This window comes from Nansenia antarctica, assembly GCF_963989245.1.
Source record: "Nansenia antarctica genome assembly, chromosome: 2".
Classification (NCBI taxonomy): domain Eukaryota; kingdom Metazoa; phylum Chordata; class Actinopteri; order Argentiniformes; family Microstomatidae; genus Nansenia; species Nansenia antarctica.
In genome coordinates this window covers 41,903,582-41,925,281 of record NC_137675.1, presented here as the reverse complement: position 1 = coordinate 41,925,281, position 21,700 = coordinate 41,903,582, and the positions used below count along the sequence as shown (strand labels likewise).

Here is a 21,700-nt window from a genome sequence, read left to right as displayed (position 1 = left end):
GCCTATTTTGTGAAACAAATAATGTTCCCGCTAATGGGTTAACCGAGCAGCCTCGCACCTAACGCTAGCTTCGAACTATTCATAGCATAAACGTTGGTAAATGTCATAAACGACACAGTATTTGCAGGGGGAAAGAAGGGGAGTCGAATTTTAATTGACAACGGATTTACATGCTGGAAAAACATGCAGCTAAAATTCAGGGAACATTTAGACAATAAGAGACACAAGGTGTGGTCGCATGGTCTAATTACAGGGCAAAAATAATCTATTGCCTCTAAAATCATCACGAACAGAACGGCGGAGGTACGGGTAAACAGGGATCATGTCGGTGTCATCAAAGGTAATAATTGGTTTTCTTTAACTCAGCTGATGCATTACCTTGCTGTTGGTTGTTTACCGAATCTGTCACACTGTGATTTTACTTGTGTAAACAGTTAGTGAGTAACGTTAGCCGGTTTTGTGCGTGTACTCTCATGGAGGCCAACTTCGTATTGATGAGCTGATGATCTTTCATTGTGTGTGTGTGTGTGTGTGTGTGTGTGTGTGTGTGTGTATGTGACTGTCAGTCACAAGTTTATATTCTACGGATGTTGTTCAGTGCTGTATGCGCGTTCTTGGTTCCATGTGTACTCTACTCTTGTGTACTTCATATTCGATGAGCTGATTATCTCGAGTGTACTTCATATTCGATGAGCTGATTATCTCGAGTGTACTTCATATTCAATGAGCTGATGATCTTTCTGTGTGTGTCAGTGTCTTGGGCGTATCTGTCAGTTATACGGTAACCGATGTTCAGTGCTGTATGCACGTTCCGCATATTCTGCTGCAGCTGTAGGATATCTTGGTATTTTATCACCTTCTATATAAAATCACCTGCTCGGCTTTAATGACTTAACCTCTATAAAAAATAAAAAATAATGTTGCCACCCTCCCTCCCACCCCCCCTTTTTGGTGAAATTACGTCTTTGTTTTGAGCGCCAGTGCACGTTTCATGCGCGTGCACGCGTAAACTCACCACCCCGCCACTAATGTCAAAAATCCTGGAGGAAACACTGCTTAGGGGTGTTTGTTGCAAGCTCTTTCAAGGACCTGTTCCCTAAAAACTTTCAGCCACTACTAGATAAATGCAAAGCCGATATGTCTAGGTGGGCCTCCCTTCCCCTGTCTCTTGCGGGCCGCGTCAACCTTATAAAGATGGTCATCCTGCCAAAGTTTCTTTACCTTTTCCAACACATCCCAGTGTGCATCAATAAATCTTTTTTCACTGATCTTGATCAGCGGTTGAATGCATTCATCTGGAACAGCCTGCGCGTATTAGAAGGTTATGTCTCCAACTCCCTAAATCAGAAGGGGGCCTGGCACTACCCAACTTTCGCCACTATTTCTGGGCCTCCAACATTAACAAACTACTCTATTGGGCTAACTGTAAACTTTCAGAACCCAACCCACCCTGGATACATACCGAGTTGTCGTCCTATGCCCCTTTACACTCTCTAATCTGCTCTCAACTTCCTGTGGCGACCTACAAAAAAATGTGTAACCCAATTGTTGCTAGCCTAGCACCATAAGCATTTGGCTCCAATTCAGGAAACAGCACGGACTACATAGAGCCTCGGTTCATGCCCCAATTTTAAACAATCACCTATTCTCCCCGTCGTGTACTGATCCCGCCTTCCGTGTTTGGTCGAACAATGGTCTCACAATGCTTAATGACCTGTATGAAGATAGAGTCTTTTCATCCTTTGAATCCCTGTCAGTCAAATTTAACCTGCCCAACAGTCATCTCTTCCGTTTTCTCCAAACCAGGCACTTCATCCAAAAGCAATTTCCCCATTTTCCCAATCGCCCCCCTTAATCGCCAATTGATAAATTTCTCATACTCAAACCCGATCAAAAGCGCTTGGTTTCAGTTCTATATGGCCAGATTGCTTCCCTGATTCCGGACCCTATGGTGCCTCTCAGAGAGCTCTGGGAGAGTGATCTAGACGGCAACATTTCCGATGACCAATGGAGTGACATTCTCAACCTAGTCCATACATCATCTTTCTGTGCTAGACATGGCCTACTCCAATGCAAGGTGCTCCACAGAGCTCATTTTACCAACACTAAGCTGGCTAAAATATACCCGGGTTGGAGTGATGCCTGTAACAGATGCCACCAATCCCCAGCCGACCATCTCCACATGTTCTGGACTTGCCCGAGGCTGGATACATTTTGGTCTGACATATTTGGGACCATTGAACAAGCCTTTAACACAAAGATAGACCCTAACCCTATGACTGCACTGTTCGGCCTCCCCCCATCTGAGAATATGCCCATTACTATGTGCCGTGTCATTGCCTTCACTACTCTACTAGCTAGACGTTCTATTCTCTTCAAATGGAAGCAAGCTTTCCCACCAACACACGATCAATGGATACGGGATGTCTTACAATGCCTTCAAATGGAGAAGCTAAGATTTTCATTAAAAGGATCTCTGAAATCCTTCCACACTACCTGGGATCCCCTATTAGACCATATCAAAGAACTTAGTATCACTCGTCTTTATTAACTATTTTTATTTCTATGTTTTTATATATATATATGTATGTGTGTGTATATATGTGTATATATGTATATATGTGTATATTAGGGAGAAGAAGAAAAAAAACGTAAACAAAGACTGCTATTACTTCTTGTCACGTGCCAATGACTGTTTGCAATAAATAAAAAAACGTTCAGAATAAATGTCTGAACAATTTGATTGGTTGGCGACTTGTTCCCGGTTTCACCAGCTGCTGTCACATATTTTGACTTGACTAGCGAGTGTGTCATTGATTTTCAACAACGTTGACGTTTCTTTCTTTTTTTTCAAATTTGTAAAAGTCTGAACATTTGGTCGATCGCTGACTTGTTCCCCCTTTCACCAGGTGCCGTCACCTATATCAATGCATAGACATTAATAGAAGATTGGTGGGTCAACCTCAAAATAATCAGCCTGGAAATAGTAGGCGGAGTCCTCACCACACAACTGGAGAAACCGATACCGGCCAGCTTTGGGGAGATGTGCTTCCACACCCCGATGCTGCCCTGTCGAATGCACTGACCCGCGGCCAGCTCCATGAAGAACAGGGGGACCCCCACCACAAGCAACAGCATGACATAGAGCAACATAAACGCCCCTGAGTGGAGGAAAGGGAAAAACAAGCAGGAATATAAGGAGAGTATGAAGGAGTTTCAGAAGGAGAGATCCACAACGTTTGAGATGTGATCGAACGAGAGAGGGAGAAGGGGAGTAAGAATGAAAGCAGGAGTAGGAAGACAAATATTTACTGGGGAAGTCAGGGAAAAGAGATGGTCAAAAAGGCCAATAGAGAGAGGAAAAAGAATGTTTTTTTGATCAGTCAGTGTAACACCATTTAAAACATGAACAAATGTAGAACATCCGTTTAAAGTGATCGTCTACTTTTGGACGAGCGAGAACTCACCTCCTCCGTTCTGATGGCAGAGGTAGGGGAACCTCCACACGTTCCCCAGGCCCACACTGAAGCCCACCTGAGCCAGAACATACTGGAATTTACTATCCCACGCCGGGCGCTGCACCTCGTCCGACGAAGCTCCGGGGGTCCCCTGCGCGTCCAGATCCAAGAGCTGCGACTCTGATTGGCTCTCACCTATCTGAGTGTCCTCCCCATCATTAGGCAATGGAGGCTTCTCCATCTAGCAATGGGCAGAGAAAATGATGGCACTGTTAGAATACCTGGTAGATGCATCCTCTTTTAATCCCTCCCCTGAGGTAATCTGTGTTTTGCAGACCTGAGTCGGAATACTATTCATATAATATTCTTTGAACGTTTTCTTGATACAAATCTTCACTGTCTGCAATATTTTCAGATTTCAAATAATTCCATAAACCCCTTTATTTTGATCTGGTTTATGAATAGCTCGATGAGAATACATGATCTGTATTATTATTATCAATAATAATAATAATAATAATAAAAATATATAAAAATAATACTAATAATTAAAGCTGCAAGCAGATTGATTAACAATGTCTGATGTATGCTATGCTATGTACACACATGGGCAACGCAATGCTACAAAACGACCATTGGTCATTCATTGTCAATGGAAGACGGCGACTTGATGAGACTTTGATATGACCCTCCGCAACATGGTCCTGGCTAACCACACAACTAGACAGAATAGGATCCAGGTCTGTTTTTGTTTTTTTATTGACAACGGTTGCTAGGCGATAACAATCAGAGGACACAGAAAGGTAGGCCTCTTAACGTTTCCTGAATGGTATACAGTAGGTAGAGGTTTGACCCCTACATGCCGCTGCGGTGTGTAATAATGACAGAATGAGCAGGATTGAGACTAGTTAGAAACATTGGGATAATTTGAAGGAGGAGAGCGTGCTGAATAAATTGTCACACCCTTTGTTTGTTAATCAGAAACTATCAAGAAAAAGATGTTTCTAATCATCCGCTGTGCACTCTCTCCATCCTCTTTGGCGAGACAGTCTGACATTTTTGGTGAGGAATAGGACACTATTGAGAGGCTGTGTTGGTAAATACAACCATTATTGCCAACTTATTTGGCCAAGTCTTTTTTATATACCATATCCTCTCAAACACATATGAATACAAATAAGATTTACACAAATCATCAATATACTGTATACTCCTACAGTGGCCATTCGACTGCAACCATATATTTTCTCCGAAATATGTTGAGGGAAAAGTAGGATGGATGACTGAGATTCACTTCCATTAACGAGCCCAATGTAACATGTATAGGTGACAGCAGCACGGTCAATAACATGAGCCTTGGAGATGTCTAACAGGCGTCTGTGATAGGCTAGACCGTCTTTGATTGATCATCTTTTATGTAATTTGCATAAATGCTTTAATACTGTTTTGCCTCTCTAGATGAAAGGGTTACTTCATGATTTTAAACCCCATTGACTTGCATTAGCTTTTCTCGTTACTGCTACAAAGAGGTGACTACTGTTTTTGAAGTGATTGTGAAGTGATTGAAAGGATTAAAAATAGATTTGGCTAGTGGTAAATTAGAAAAAATTACTAACCCTTTTAACTCCGCATATTTCTGAAACATTGTCCAACTCTGTTTGCCCAAGTTAATCTCCAGACCCAAACGAGTCCCGTAGTTGAAAAAGTGGTGGTTTCAGTAGTCAGTTAGTTTGGACTTTTCAACAGCTAAACGTAGCCGCTGTTTAGGAGTGTTCAAGGGAGTTTGGAGTTACAAACCAGGTTTTATAGGTTAAACCATCTTTGAGTTATCAGCATGTATGTGATTAGCTACGCTTTAACAGTCCTATCATTTAGTTATGGATGGATTTGCATCCAATTTTTATGGTGACCCCTTTTGATTTGTATGTGGCTTTAGGGGTATGACCATCAGAGCCTAAAAGACCTGTGTATCAAGTGTCAGCATGACAGGACTAATTGTCTTGGAGCACTTATGCCATGTTGTTTGTTCAAATGGTAAGCAAAGCGGTTCCTGTGAGCACCTCCGTCCATTGACGCTACGTACAATGTTTGTTTGCAGATAGGTCAATAGCTATCAAATCTTTAGTGTGTTAGGTGTTAATAATTCAAAATGGTGAAAATCGATCATGGTGGGTATTGACGGTCCTGGAGGCTATAATGTTCATTATACAACAGATAGTTCCGACTAAGTAATTTGATTGGACAAGAGGCATTCCATGAGTGCCGATATAGAGTATAACAGCACTGGGACTTTTAACTATATGTACCGGTACTGTATCATTCAGGACTGCAGAGTCACTCCCTATCTTTCGCCATAGACTGAAGACCCATCTCTTCAGGCTACACCTGAACTGTCCCTCCTGAGACACCTACTACCCCCCTGTACTGTTTCCCCAGTGGAAAAAAAAAAGAAAAGAAAAAAGTATTTTTCCTGCTATGACTGGTAGATAGATGATTCACTTAGTCAAATGTATTTGTTGTAAGTTGCTTTGGATAAAGCCATCTGCTAAATGCCAAAAATGTAATGTTAATGTAATACAATGACTACAAAAGAAGTATCAGATTTATCACATAACGGCATCTTAACAATAATACAAAACTTCAAAATGTAAACATTTTTACACAAAAAAATAAGATAAATGTACATTAACAATAGGATTCTACACCCTACGGGCTTAGACCCCTAATAATAATAAATTGTATGTGATAAGCCTTTCAGGACACCCAAAGTTTACTTTACATAAACAATAGAACAGGAGAAGATGAATCACTGATGTATAAAATCTGAAACAGGAACACGTTAAGTTATGTAGGTATGTAAAAAAAAATATTGTGTGACATCACAAAGTGATTTATTACAGATATAAAACAACTTTTGGAACGTAGCTGAGGATGTCTGGTTTCATGCAGAGTTGGACTGAGAGTGTGACAACCTGAACCTACACATTAACATTGACATTGAACATGCTACTGTGCAACAATTGATATTGCAATGATAATAAACAAATTAATAAATAAATAATACAAAATACTGTATATTTCCTTGTATATTTTCAATGTCTGTACATGTTTTGGGAGTAGGGTCAGGACTCTCTCTCTCTCTTTCTCTCTCACACACACGAACACACACACACAAACACACACACAACACACACACTTCAAAAAAGTGAGCTTCAACGAAACACACGTTTGTAACAAGTCGTTCAGGAGTCTGTGTGGCCTTGCTTTTTTGGAAGGTCATTTTGAGTTGTTGTATGGGAATCATTGGTCAGTTCGTTAGCGTTGTTGTGATGTCATGAGATTATGTCCACTTTTTGTCTTTGAATGCAATCTTGTCATGTTTGGTTTGGATAAGCTAAGATTGTACTGGGTGTACACTATTATCAGATAAGGTTTATTATACAACAGTTAGTTCCGACCAAGTCATTTGATTGGACAAGAGGCATTCCATGAGTGCCGATACACAGTATAACAGCACTGGGACTTTTAACTATGTATCACTCCGCCTCACAGGTGTTCTATTGTTTGTGTTCAGGTTACTAGGTAACCGTCCAGTTGAAGTTCAGTTGCGGAACTATTTTTTGTTGCCGGAGCCAAAATAAATGATTAAATAAACAAACAAATCATAATCTGTTGTCGCTTATTACTATCAACTAATAAATGACGCTGTAGAACTGTTGTATAAAAGTAATATCACAGTCAAGGTTGTGCTGTTATGCTGAATATCAGCACGGCTGTGATTGTTTTCGCTACGACCGAATCACAGCTGTGCTGATATTCAGCATAACAGCACTCCCTCTCGTTTCATATTTCTTAATCATGTTTAATTTTGGTAAGCCGTCTGGAAAATGCATTATGTTGAACGTAGGCTTATTATATTATTATTATTGAGTAAAATAAGTATTGAATTTGTAGTATTGATAATTTTTCATTACAGGATAATAATTGCAAAAAGATGCTCACAGTCTGATCATCCACTGAAATATGAGACATACTCAGTTAGGCCTATATTTAATTTAAACATCAAAAACACACTATGAAATGCAGTCTTAAAACATACTGTTAGAGTACCTCCTGCACATAATTGCTGCCAACCACTGTGACTACCAATCATTTGTATTCCAGTCATAGGCGCCAACTTGCCATCAACGTCAGGGGGGATAAGAATCAATAGCAAAACTTGCATTAAGGAAATTATTATGACAACAATTTTTCAATAGCTACCTTTCATAGGACAGAAAAGCCTATCGATCTGCCTCGGCTGCAGTGAGTATAAACTGCGGCAGCCAGATTATGTGACCACTGCATGTATATGCACCGTCCCACCTCTTTGTGAAATATGAAAAGTTGAAAGATGCTTGACCTGCTTAAAAAGCTCAACTCACCACAATGACAAACTAAGTCAGCCAATTATGTTGATATACTCGAGAAGCGCCAATCCATGAACATTGACATTGATCGTCATTACTGTGTCAGGGTGCTTAGCCTTTGCTTAGCCAGTGTGCGCTGTGGGAACAAGGTAATTGATGTATTAATGTTACAGCATAAGTAAACAGGTTGACTATATCAAACCAGTGTTGGTGGGATAATCAAAACACAAATATATCACAGGCTTTCCTTTGACTGTCCTGTTACTCAACAGTTCACTTGCTTTGATTTTCTTTTTCAGGTCACTGCTGATGGCCACTGTAAGTTCTGCACAAAGGGTGGAAACTCCTGTCTCATCGTGTCTCACTGCATCAACTTGATTGCCAGGGAAATTCATGTGAGGTCATGGTCATGGTCAAGAAGGTCATGGTCACATTTCTTCCTTTGCCCAGGAAAGACTCCATCAGTTTCATCACCACATTCTCAGACACTCGCTCACCCACTGACCCAGATGCATCTTTCCTCTGGTACGGAAATCCATCCAGCATGTATTTGGTGTTTGGTGTCAGCGGCTAACCAAACCTTGATGCCAAGCTTGCCTGGCCTGTTAGCCCTGTACTGCGTAAAGCAGCACCAACCTTTTCTTGGAAACAATTGGGAGTCGGGGGCCGAGGTGACACCTGCTCAGTCGATTCTGTACAAATTATTTTGGGCAGAGCCTGAGGTGTCAGAAGATCAGGCTGAGGTGTCAGAAGATCAGGCTGAGGTGTCAGAAGATCAGGCTGAGGTGTCAGAAGATCAGGCTGAGGTGTCAGAAGATCAGAAGATAAGGCTACGGTGTCATAAGATCAGAAGATCAGGCTACGGTGTCAGAAGATCAGAAGATCAGGCTACGGTGTCAGAAGATCAGAAGATCAGGCTACGGTGTCAGAAGAAATACACTGATTAGATCTCACTTGACTGACTGCTTAGTTCGTGTCAATGAAATAAAAGCCCACCCCTGAGTAATTTTCTTTTGAAAAATGTGTATACATTTTCGCAATGTTGAAACAATGACACATCGCTAGTCAGCTAACACAGCTTGTTTTGTGAGCCTGCTAACAATGTAAAGTAGTGTTATAGTTAACTAGGTAGCAGTGGGTATTACTCACCAAATCTATTGCATTGCAGTATTTAACATTTTAATTTAATTTAATGTTTTGGTATTTTGGCTTGACTAGTGAGTTTGTGTTGTGATTTTCAACTTTTTTAAGAACAAAAGGAGAAAGCATGGAAAGAAGTTGCCTCAGTTGTCGGTGCAGAAGGTTGTGTATATTGTGTATATATTTATTTGTGATGTATGACATGTCGTCTTTCAAACCAGATAAGTAACTTATCTAATGTTTGAGCAAAGAAATAGCTTCTGTGTCTTTATATATAGGCCTTTATATATACCATATTTTCCGGACTATAAGTCGCACTTTTTTTCATACTTTGGCTGGTCCTGCGACTTATAATCAGGTGCGACTTATACAGTATATCAATAATTCATACTGACTGACATGAACCAAGGAGTAAACATTACCGTCTACAACCACGAGAGGGCGCTCTAGGCTTGTGACAACGAGTAGGCCTACCACTGAAAAAACTATACAAATTTAAGTTAGACAACTGATGACACAAACAAAATGCAGTCAATTTTTTTTTCCTATTCTGCAGATTACAAACTGGATGGATCAACACATGATGAAAGTTTGGCTTACAAAGTGCTACACTAAGCGTCCTGATGGTTTCTTTAAAACACGCAAAGCCCTGCTTGTGATGGACAGTATGCGAGCGCACATAACGCCACAGTTCAAAGATAAAATAAAAGCTTGCAACTCCATACCTGCCATCATTCCTGGAGGTTTAACCAAAGTACTCCAGCCACTCGACATTTCAGTGAACCGGAGCTTTAAGGCAGTCTTGCGTCGCCTGTGGGAGGAGTGGATGGTGGATGGAGAGCACAGCTTCACGGCAACTGGAAGGATGCGCCATGCAACTTTCCAGCAAGTCCTTGGATGGATCGACAAAGCATGGACTTCAGTGACAACCGGAACCATCCTGTCGGGATTCAGAAAGGCCGGAATAACTGGAACTGATGCTGAGTCTGACGACAGCCCTGCAGAAGAGGAGACGGCGCTTCATCTTCCTCCGGAGTTGGCAGAGTTGTTCAGAAGCGACACAGAGGATGACGAATTCAATGGATACAGTGATGTGGAATGAGATCGGGAGAACTTGCTTGTTGGACTCGCTGGCTTGTTATGTCCGTTTAGCCTATTCAGCCTCCCAGGTAGGCCTATGTTCTTTATTAATGTGTTCATCTTTATTCATTAATGTGTTACGTTAACATACCGGACACCTATTGAGCCTGTTGTTCTGTGTGCTATATATGTACGGTAGTTGAATAACTGTTGTGTTACGTTAACATACCGGACACCTATTGAGCCTGTTGTTCTGTGTGCTATATATGTACGGTAGTTGAATAACTGTTGTGTTACGTTAACATACCGGACACATTACATTTTTGGGCATTTAGCATAGGCCTTATTCCATAGCGACTTTACAACCAATTTAGCCTATTCAGCCTCCCAGGTATGTTCTTTATTAATGTGTTAATACTTTTTTCATCAATGTGGTTTTATTCATCACATACCGGACACTGGTATTCAGCGGCATTCAGCCTGAGCCTGTTGTTCTGTGTGCTATTGTGTAATTGAATAACTGAATGTTTTTGAGAAATACATTTCTAAATAAATGCGACTTATAGTCCAGTGCGACTTATATGTGTTTTTTCCTCTGCATGCCCCATTTTTTGACTGTTGCGACTTATACTCCGGAGCGACTTATAGTCCGGAAAATACGGTAGGCCTATATACTGTATATATATGGTACATGTGGGAATACGGTACATGTGGGAAAACTAGGTTAGAAAAACTTAGACATGCCAGCATGTACCAAGTCGACGTAGCACCTAACCCTAACCCTAGTTTTCCCACATGTACCGTATTCCCACATGTACCGTAACATATACATGTCAGTTCTTACTGTAGCCTACCTTGAGCTATTTAAAATATACTTGTTTTGTTTTTTCATGTCAAAAGGCCCAGTTGTCCCACCCCTCCCCCTCCTCCTTAGAGCCTATTGCTCAACATCCCCTACACACCTGAAAGTTTCACACTCTGTCCGTTCATATGTACAGTACATAAATCTCCCCTTCCAAGCCAAAGCAAAGTCCCTCCAGGAAATTTTGATAGAGGATCGAAAAAACCCAATTATTTTTATGCAAGCTGTTATTATATGGAAATCATTTTATTATTAATATAGTTCAACATTTCATTGATTATTTGAATAAATGTGACAGTATTTTTATTTGTATTTTTTTTTTACAATTGAGCACACACTTCTCTGTCTAAACAAAATATAAATGACATTCACATAATGAAGTGAAATGCAACATTATATTATTGATGGCCATTATCAAAGGCAAACTCAATGTACAAATATAGGGCTGGCGGTAGCTGCTCCCCAGCAGAAACTCTGTCTGTAAGGACACCGCAAGCGGCAGTTGAAGAGATGCATCATGCATGTGTTGTGTACATTTGACTACCAGGCACATGACTATAATCTTGCTTTCTCTGTTCTGTCCTATGATGATAAGACCAACTGCCAACTGATCAGATCCTAGAGAGCCTCCACATTTACACCAGAGAACACACATTTACTGACCACATTTACTGAGCTAAAGGGCCAATATGGCCATGTAAAGCGAGTCAATATGGCACCACATTGACACTGAGCACCCCAAGATCCAACACTCTGCCCAAAATCTGACACTGCATGAACCAAAAAGGCTAAATGTATAAAATAGAAAATAGTTGAAGATATTCTTATTCTTATTTTTATATAGTAAATTATTAAAAATATTAATATCTTAAACGCAACCCCCCCCACTTTTAACAGTAAAAAAACAAATTTATTCTGGTATTAACCCTCATGAATTTCTCCTTCTGAATACTTAAATTAGATGTGATTAGATCTAACATAACAATAATGCAGAACAGAAAAAAAGGCATGCCGATAATACCCTGCACATGCATTAGAGCGATGCGCACATTTTGTACTATAGCTGTCCAGCCATTGCCAATTACAATGTTTACCAATAGTCTAGGTATAGCCTACCTGAAATCAAAACCGCCAAATACACAAAAAAATAAATAAAGATGAAATGGAATTTAATTTGTCCGTGGTAATAGCTACTCGGGTCAGTTTTGGCTAAAGCATTGCAAACGGAGCAGTCAGCGTAATGTAACTGTGTACTCTGGCTCTATGGATGCCATTAATTCTTGAAACCCCCTCCCCTCTACTGTACTAATAGGCAGCATATGTTTAGCCACCGTGTTGGCAATTAGGGCAGTAGCTTTTTAGCTAAGGGTTCTGTCACACTTGCAAGTGAATGTGTGAAGGCTGTCTTCAGAGAAGACCAGATTTCCCGAGCCTCACCAGTCAGCTTACACTGAAAAAGTATAGCCCACACATCTTTTGGCCAACGAAGTGCAGCGACAATGTGCTCAAAGGCACCGAAGTAAGACTCAGACTTTCAGAAATCAGGGACCAATTAAATGTTTTTACTCACATCAAAACATTAACTGACGCCTCTTAATAGCCATGTCTGCCTCCAATCACTTCAGCTTGAACTGAAACTCTCTTTCTCCTTCCTGCGCCTCCAGCTGAAGACGAGCTGAACGCACTTTCAGCAGGGGATCTACCATAGAGCCAGGAGATGTAAACACTGCCATTTTTACAAAGAGACCAACAAAACAACGACACACGTATTCCTACACTAGCAACGTAGCCCTCACAAGGCTAGGCTAAAAACAAGTAGCCTAGTAGCCCAACTGTAAACTAATTTACACAACGCGCAGTTGAATGACTTCAGACTCTCGTCCCGTTCTACACTCCGCTTGTGTATTGTCTATATTGTTTTTCTGTGCATGATTAATGCAAATACAACAACTAATAATGCTACAGAACCAACGTTAGTTCTCTAAAGAACACACACTATTGCCGGCATGCGGACCTTTTCACCAGACACAAATGCATGACCTCTAAATGCAGGGGACCCATGTTCCACCATGTTCCACTGCTGGCATCAATGCAGAAGACCCATGTTCCACTGCTGGCATCAATGCAGGGGACCCATGTTCCACCATGTTCCACTGCTGGTATCAGCTGAGAGTGGAAAAGTACAGGCTGCCTGCAAGCGTCGGCAATGTACCGGGCTATGTACCAGATAGAGCAGGTGGTTGCACACACACACACACACACACACACACACACACACACACGTGTTCATTTTGAATGGAAATATGCTTACTGTACATATGACTCTATATACAGTTACATTCTGGATGCGTAGTTGCAAATGGACAATTTTGACAAATATCTAAATTGTGAGGTTTTATACGCATGATATTCGTAACACATCAAACTATCCAATCCTATTAATAGGAGGGGTGTGCCCTCCTCTGTCCAATGACATCCAATGAGATCCCATTTCTAAAATAACGGCCCGGTACATTTCTGACGCTTGCAGGCAGCCTGTGAAGACACCTCTCACCCAATCACAGCCTGTTTGCCCTCCTCCCACACGGGAGGCTGTACAGGAGTCTAGGCTCCCCCACCAGAAGGCTCACGAACAGCTTCTTCCCTGCAGCTGTCAAGCTGCTGAACTCAACCTCCCGGTGGTGACTTTATATTAATGTACTTATACTCACTGTAATACCGTATCCTGTCCCACCATGCACTGTCCATACATTTATGGATTTTGCACTATGCACCATTGCATCTGGTCATATGCCGAACTGTGTTTCGTTGTCTCTGTACTCTGTCAATGACAATAAAGTTGAATCTAAATCTAAAACAGGCCAGGGAGGTCATACAGGCGACTGTGAGAACACCTGTCAGTCGTTGTCATTAGTGCTCGACTGCTCGTTAGTGAGGAGTGGCTACAAGCCTGCCAGTGTCCTTAAATATCTGGCCTGTCTGAGAGCGACAGCCCCTGCGACAGCCTCCTGACACCAAGACTCGTGACACCAAGACAAGGGAGTCTATCTGTGGGAGTCTAAAACTCGTGACAACAAGACAAGGGAGTCTATCTGTGGGAGTCCATCGAGGAAGGCCTGAGCGGAACCCAGGGTACTAAGTACCTTCTCTTCCAGTTGTTTGTAGTGTTGCTGCTGTCTTCTCAAGTCGCTCCGGTCTACTGAGTGCGCTTAGTTAGTCCTAGTTCTGTTGGTTCCTTAGCCCTCTTCCCCTCTACAGACTTTTGCCACAATGTGCTTTCTCCCTATCCCTGTTCTTCTGACACTCAGGAGGACACCTAGATGCTACATCCGCCCTCGCAAACCTTCCAATCTCATCTACCCACCTCTTTCTACTGACCATGACTTTATCGCCGCAGGCGGTCTCTGGAATTGCCAGTCGGCGGTCCGGAAAGCTGACGCTATCTCAGCTTATGCATCTCTTATGGCCCTCAATTTCCTTGCTCTCACTGAGACCTGGATCACACCAGAAAACACAGCTACACCGGCAGCCCTCTCTGCCGCCTACTCCTTTTCTCATTCCCCTAGACCCTCTGGTCGAGGGGGAGGCACAGGACTCCTCATCTCGCCCAAGTGGTCACACACTGTCCTTCCCCTGGCACACTTGTCTACATCCTCCTTTAAATTTCATGCTGCTTTTGTCTCTTCCCCGGTCAAACTCCACATTGTTGTCATTTATCGCCCCCCAGGCCAACTCGGTGACTTCCTAGGCGAGATGGATGGCCTTCTCAGCTCTTTCCCTGATGATGGCACTCCGCTCGTACTACTAGGTGACTTCAATTTCCAATCTGAGAAGCTTCTCTCATCTGGAGTACTTGACCTTCTCCTCTCCTTCGGCCTTACCCTGTCCCCCTCTCCTCCGACTCATAAGGCAGGCAATCAGCTCGACCTTGTCTTCACCAGATCTTCCCACACTTCCAACCTTACCGTTACCCCTCTTCTAGTTTCTGATCACCACTTTATATCCTTCTCCCTTCCCCTCAAAACTTCCTCTTCCCTCTCAGCCTCTAACCACTTAAGACCCTCTCATCATAACCTACGTACCCTGTCCCCCAGCGCCCTCTCTTCTTCTGTCCTATCCTCCCTACCCTCTGTCGAATCCTTCTCCCTTCTATCCACTGATGCGGCATCCTCAACCCTTCTGTCCGCTCTCACCTCATCCTTCGACACCCTCTGTCCACTAACCTTGAAGCCAGCTCGATCCTCTCCTCGAGCTCCCTGGCTCTCTGAAACGCTACATGCTTGTAGACTAGAGCTCAGAGCAGCTGAGAGGAAATGGAGAAAAACTGGCCTTTCTGATGACCTTAACCTCTATCACTCTCTCCTTGCCAACTACGCCTCCTCGGCATCAGCTGCTAAAACATCCTACTATCATTCAAAAATACATTCTTCTGCCTCTAATCCTAGAAAACTGTTCTCCACTTTCTCTTCACTCCTTAATCCACCTCCTCCCCCTCCTCCTTCCTCCCTGTCCGCCGATTACTTTGTCACCTACTTTGAAAAAAAGTGGACGACATCAGCAGCACCTTTCTCCCCCCACCGCTCCCTCCTCCCACTAACAATGCTAACACTGTTCCCACTAACAATGCTAACACCCCTTCCAAACTCCCCCCTCGACACTCGATCTCTGGATTGTCATCTTTTTCCCCCCTCTCCCCCGATGAGATTCTCACACTTATCACATCAAAGCGGGCAACCACATGCCCTCTTGACCCCATCCCCTCCCCCCTTCTCCAATCCATTTCCGCCGACATCCTTCCTTACCTTACCACCCTAATCAACTCCTCCCTATCCACTGGATCTGTCCCAGCGGCCTTCAAAATAGCCAGAGTCAAGCCTCTCCTCAAGAAACCTACCCTTGACCCATCATCTGTCCACAATTACAGACCGGTATCCCTTCTCTCCTTCCCTTCCAAAACCCTTGAACGCGCGGCATCTAAAACACTGATTGACTATCTCCGGAAGATGGATCACTTAGACCCCCACCAATCCGGCTTCAAGGCTGGGCATTCCACTGAGACTGCGCTCCTTGCTGTCACGGAAGCCCTCCACTCTGCCCAAGCTTCCTCCCTCTCCTCTGTTCTCATTCTCCTTGACCTGTCTGCTGCCTTCGACACAGTCAATCACCAGATCCTTCTCTCCATCCTCTCAGACCTGGGCATCTCTGGCACCGCACACTCCTGGTTTTCTTCCTACCTGGCGGCCGCTCCTACCAGGTGACCTGGAGAGAATCGCTATCTTCTCCACGAACCCTCTCCACTGGAGTTCCCCAGGGTATAGGGCCCCTACTCTTCTCCCTCTACACCAAGTCTCTTGGCTCGGTAATCTCTTCACATGGGCTCTCCTACCACAGCTACGCAGACGACACTCAACTCTTCCTGTCCTTCCCCCCGTCTGATGTACACGTGGCAACCCGTATCTCAGCATGTCTCGCTGACATTTCAACTTGGATGGCTGACCACCATCTCAAGCTCAATCTTAACAAGACTGAGCTCCTCTTCATCCCCGGGAAAGCCTGCCCTCTCCAAGACTTCTCCATCACAGTGGAGAACTCTACTGTAACCCCCTCCCTGACAGCCAAGAACCTTGGAGTGATCCTGGATAACCGACTATCCTGTGCGGAGAACATTGCAGCAACGGCTCGCTCCTGCAGATTCCTCCTCTACAACATCAGAAGGATACGACCATTCCTTACCAGAGAGGCAGCGCAACTCTTGATCCAGGCACTGGTCATCTCCCGCCTGGATTACTGCAATGCACTCCTGGCTGGGCTCTCCGCTTCAGCCATTAGACCTCTGCAGCTCATCCAGAATGCTGCTGCCCGGCTGGTATTCAACCTCCCCAAATACTCGCATGTCACCCCTCTCCTTCGCACCCTGCACTGGCTCCCGATAGCAGCTCGCATCAGATTCAAGACCCTGGTGCTTGCATACCAGGCAGCTAAAGGGACAGCCCCTGCCTACCTGAAGGAAATGGTAACCCCCCAAACCCCTGCCCGCTCACTCCGCTCCTCCACCTCGGCTGGCCGACTGGCCCCACCTCCTCTACACAGCAGTCGGGCTGCCCGATCACGTCTCTTCACAACACTGGCTCCCCGCTGGTGGAATGAGCTCCCCACGGCTGTCAGAACGGCAGAGTCACTACCCATCTTCCGTCGTAGACTGAAGACCCATCTCTTCAGGTTACATCTTAACTGTTCCTCCTGAGACATCTTCCGACCCTCACCACTACGTCTCCTAAAGACACCCGCTTTCCCCTCTACTGTGTCCCTAGAACTTCTATTGCCCCCCTTGCACTATTTCTCAGTTTCTCCAGTAATAAAAAAAATAAAAATAAAAAATAAAGTTTTAGTAGAAGGCGATAATAGGGAGAAGGTTTTTCCTCCTATCAGTGGCCCCGGGCCCGAGCTAGAGTACTCTTCCTGCAACGAATGGTGGACTGCTGATTCACATGCTTAGTATTCAAATGTATTGATTGTAAGTCGCTTTGGAATAAGGCGTCTGCTAAATGCCAAAAATGTAAATGTAAATGTAAAACATTTCGGGGACTTTTTTTGTTCCTGCCTGTTGCTTTAAGTAGCCTACAAAAGGAGGTCTTGAAGGAAGAACAAGGTTCTATACTGTGTATCTCATCACAGGAGATGTATACTATGAACCCAACTTAAATAGACTCCATAGCAGGTTTCCAGGATTACACAACAGAACCCTTATTTCACAGCAATGTGCTGATTCATGTTCTCAACAAAACAATGTCAACCTGAACAGTGTGGAACAGAAACACTGCTGTTACTAGATGTCAAATGTAACCACACTGTCCTACACTAGAAGATTTGTTTAGAACCTGGAAACACCATATCTGCAATTTGTTTGAATTTTGTCTCCCTGGACAGTGGTTCAGTGTGGTTTTTGGTCAGTAGAAATCTGTGTCCATTAAGAGGGCACATGGGAGTGTGTCCATTAAGAGGGCACATGGGAGTGTGTCCTTTAAGAGGGCACATGGGAGTGTGTCCATTAAGAGGGCACATGGGATGTTCATTACTCCATTACTCCATGTCCATGTGCTACTTGACTGTAACATCATTGCTGACCCCCCCAGTGTTCCACCCTGATCATATAACCACATCATCCCTCCTCAGTTCAGCTCTCCTTTACTCTGACCTTAATTCGTTAAAGCAGAGGTTGTACATTGTTTCCCTTTTTTTATTGTATTTTAGCTTTACCTTTTCTTTTTACTGTTTTCCCCTGCTTTTATATTCATTTTATGCTTGTATATGTTTTTATCCCTGTTGTAAAGCACCTTGAGCTGCATTTCTTGTATGAAAGGTGCTATATAAATAAAGCTTTACTTACTTACTTACTTACTTACTTATTTACTTACATTAAGAGACACAGAACACATAGAGCACATGGGAGTCACACAGAGAGAGCCACACTCACCCTACAGTATGTAGGCGGAGCTGAGGGTAAATATACACTCACACACAACCAACACTTGATTTCTATAAACAAACTGTGTGTGTGTGTGTGTGTGTGTGTGTGTGTGTGTGTGTACTCAAAAAGGTGATCAGACTGGGCCGTACCCAGCATGCCCAGCTGTTCTCTCAGAGTATTGGATAGTAACAAACATATTACAGTGTTTCCCCTACAATTGCCTTGGGGGGGCGGGCATAGGACATAGGGGCGGGCATAGGACATAGACACCAAACATCTGACAAGCAGGCTAAAATATCCGAGTTTTTTAAACGCACCCAACCCGAATCTGGCGAGTGGCAAGCCCATGGGCTCGTTGGTAACGTTAGTCCGCCAGTAGTCTCACTTAGGCCCAATCCCGATTCTCTTTTCTACCACTTCGGCTCGTTTTGGAGTCACTCGTTTTGGAGCGAAGGCCTCCGAACAGAGCCACAAGCCATAGTGGTTCCCCTATTAAATGGGACAACCCTTCACGACTGATACGTCATCAGTATCGTAGAAAAGCATTGACGCTCGCGATTCATTCACAACTTAAGTTTTACGCTATCAATTGATCAAACAAGTCATCAAATAAAAAAGAACAATGCTTCATTATCAGACCATGACAGAATAAGCTCTAACCTGTATGAAACCTGTGCTCCTATCCTGCCAGTCTACACTGATATAGGACAACAGTGCAACAACTTTGCGGCTGAACTTTAGTTAAATTTACGGCATCATATGGCATCAAAGGGAAACATGGAAAAATGCATGACTTACAGATTTATTTTTATGACGTTCTGAAATCCGATGTGACAGGAACGCTGGAGAAACAGCCGCTGTCCACTGCATTAATTAACTACATGATGCTCCTTGATGAGTCTCCCGCTCACTGCCCTCCATCAAAAATGGCACATCCATCTATAATATTACATAATAACAACTGCTCGGATTAGATTGCCGGTTGTTTTGGTATAATAAGTGCCGCTATACAACTATACAGCGTCATATACCACCAAGGGGGGGAAATTTGCGCCTGTCATGCACATATCAGCCTAACGTTAGACTTTACATTAAATATGTCTACCATCATCCACTGTCAAACACCACAGGTAATAATTTATTTCTAAATAAACATGATTGTACATCTCTGAAATCGCACACCGATGTATTCCTATGGGGAAGGCTGTGCTTGACACTTCCATTGGACTGACGCCGGCGCCTGTGACAAACGTGCAGATATGAGTCCTTCGGTGTCCTGCTTTGGTAGTCTAATAGAAGTGATCAGGTACCAGTCCTCTACTGCTAAACCCGAGCGCGCTGGACTGTGGAACTTTCTATGTTAAGCATAGGCACAGCACCTCGGCATAACAGCGATTTTTTTGTTATGCTTGTTGTAAAGAAAAGGTCTATAATGCATTGAAATGACATTAGTAGGTGTCATATGCCATCAGACATGGAAATATGTCATATGCGCGACTGTCGTCCACAAATCAGCCTGTAACGTTAGACACAGCACCTCGACATAAAAGCGTTTTTTTTGTTATGCTTGTTATAAAGAAAAAGTCTATAATGCATTGAAATGACATTAAACTAAGATAATAAGATGGTTATCATAATTTTTCAAATCTTTATTAATAAGTAATTACAGAAAAAGTAAATGACATGTTCCGTATTAACTAGAGCGAAATCAGAGCGAAATAATTTCTGTAGATGATTCGCAATGCTTTCTGGGGCGAAGGGTTATGGCTCCGAATGAAACGTCCCCCACGTCTCCAAACGGAGCCATGGCTAGCCCTCCCCCTACTCCTACCCCTCGATGAATTGGGACACCACTACCCCTAAACGTGAACGCGCAAAATGGAGCTGAAGGGGTGAAAACGGAGCAGGAGGGGTGAATTGGGATTCACCCATAGACTATCTCCACACTTCGCTTCGCGCTGTGCCGCGCTGGAGAATAATACAAGATTTTGCACGAGTGTGTGCAAGACGAGTGTGTGCGCGCAACGCGAGAGTTTTTGCAGGGCGAGATGTCTGCAGATGGAAAGTAAGCAAGTTGAAACGTTAGCAAATATACTTGCTGAGTGTTCTGACAGAGAAAGTTGGTTAAAATTGGTCGTTATTATTGTGACTAGAAAGTGTCTGATTATAGTTACATGGTGTAAAAGAACTAGCAAGAAGAACTAGCTAGCTAGCTCAGAGGTGATGAGATGAGCTAGTCTGCTTGCACACTTGCCAGCTAAAGAGCTAACTGGATGCACTTTATTATTTTACTTAAAGTAGATATACAATCTTTCTAATTCTGCTAGAATTGGGCTTCATGGTAATACCATAATGGTATATTTACAGTACATGGACAGTGGATTGAAGCATTGGAAATGTCTGTTTTTTATAGTTGGACATACGATTTTTTTTCAGGTGAGAGTAAAGTCAAAATGACATCTGACTGGATTGCCCACAGCAATCCAATATTCAATTATAATTATGTTATATTGATATATGATATGGATCAATTTATGCCTCTTATTAGATGAATACTCTAGCTGTTATGTTTACCTTTTGGTTGACAGCAAAAGAGGGACAGAGGAGGATAGAGAGGGAGAGTAGGAGAGAAGGAGAGAGAGCAGGATGGTGTCGGCACAGCAGAGAGAGAGAGAGCAATAACCAGGTGAGAAAGTGGACAGGTAGTCAAGACCACTTAAGTAAGTAGCCTTGAGAACTGATGGTTCTGGAGCCTAATGGCCCATAGGGCAGGAGCCTATCTCCTGTTTCCGAAGCGGCTTAATGTACAAGTACACCCCTGGACATGACGCTGGTATGTCGCAGGGTCTTACCCCCTGGGAGGGGGGGTCCATACCACGGTCCAATGCCACCCCCCCAAGGCAGCAAACCTAGGGGAAACACTGTACTAGGAAAGAAAAGATGCTCAGTGATTCAGTGGGTAATACTTGGTTCACTTGGGTCATTTTTATAATGCTTCTTTGACCCTTTATGCCTATCAACATTAGAATGTTACTTGAAGATAACAACCTCACTATGTAAAATACTGTTCTTCCACCGACCATGAAAATTGTTTTGGCCAGCAAGAATATAAGCGCGACAGTGGCAAAGAAAAGTAACCTATATAAAATGTCAAACGGCCCACCGTTATTGAGAGCTGTTGAAAAAAGGAAGCAAAAAAAGAAACTAAAATACACAATGACAGAAAATCTGAAGTAGCCTTATCTATGAACATGGGAAATAGGATTCCTTTAAACCTAAAATC

General features: G+C 43.2%; 1 protein-coding gene across 1 annotated transcript in view; it reads right to left on the bottom strand.

The window, feature by feature from the left end:
- LOC308151665 (sodium-dependent neutral amino acid transporter B(0)AT2-like) overlaps positions 1-3,699 on the bottom strand; it is a gene marked incomplete at both ends in the record, with an annotated part of 63,981 nt that extends 60,282 nt beyond the window's left edge. Inside the window, 2 exons of the mRNA XM_080524573.1 lie at positions 3,004-3,161; positions 3,468-3,699. Coding sequence (XP_080380699.1) covers positions 3,004-3,161; positions 3,468-3,699 — 390 coding nt within the window. The remainder of the gene's footprint in view (positions 1-3,003; positions 3,162-3,467) is intronic.
- Between the last annotated feature and the right edge of the window lie 18,001 nt (positions 3,700-21,700).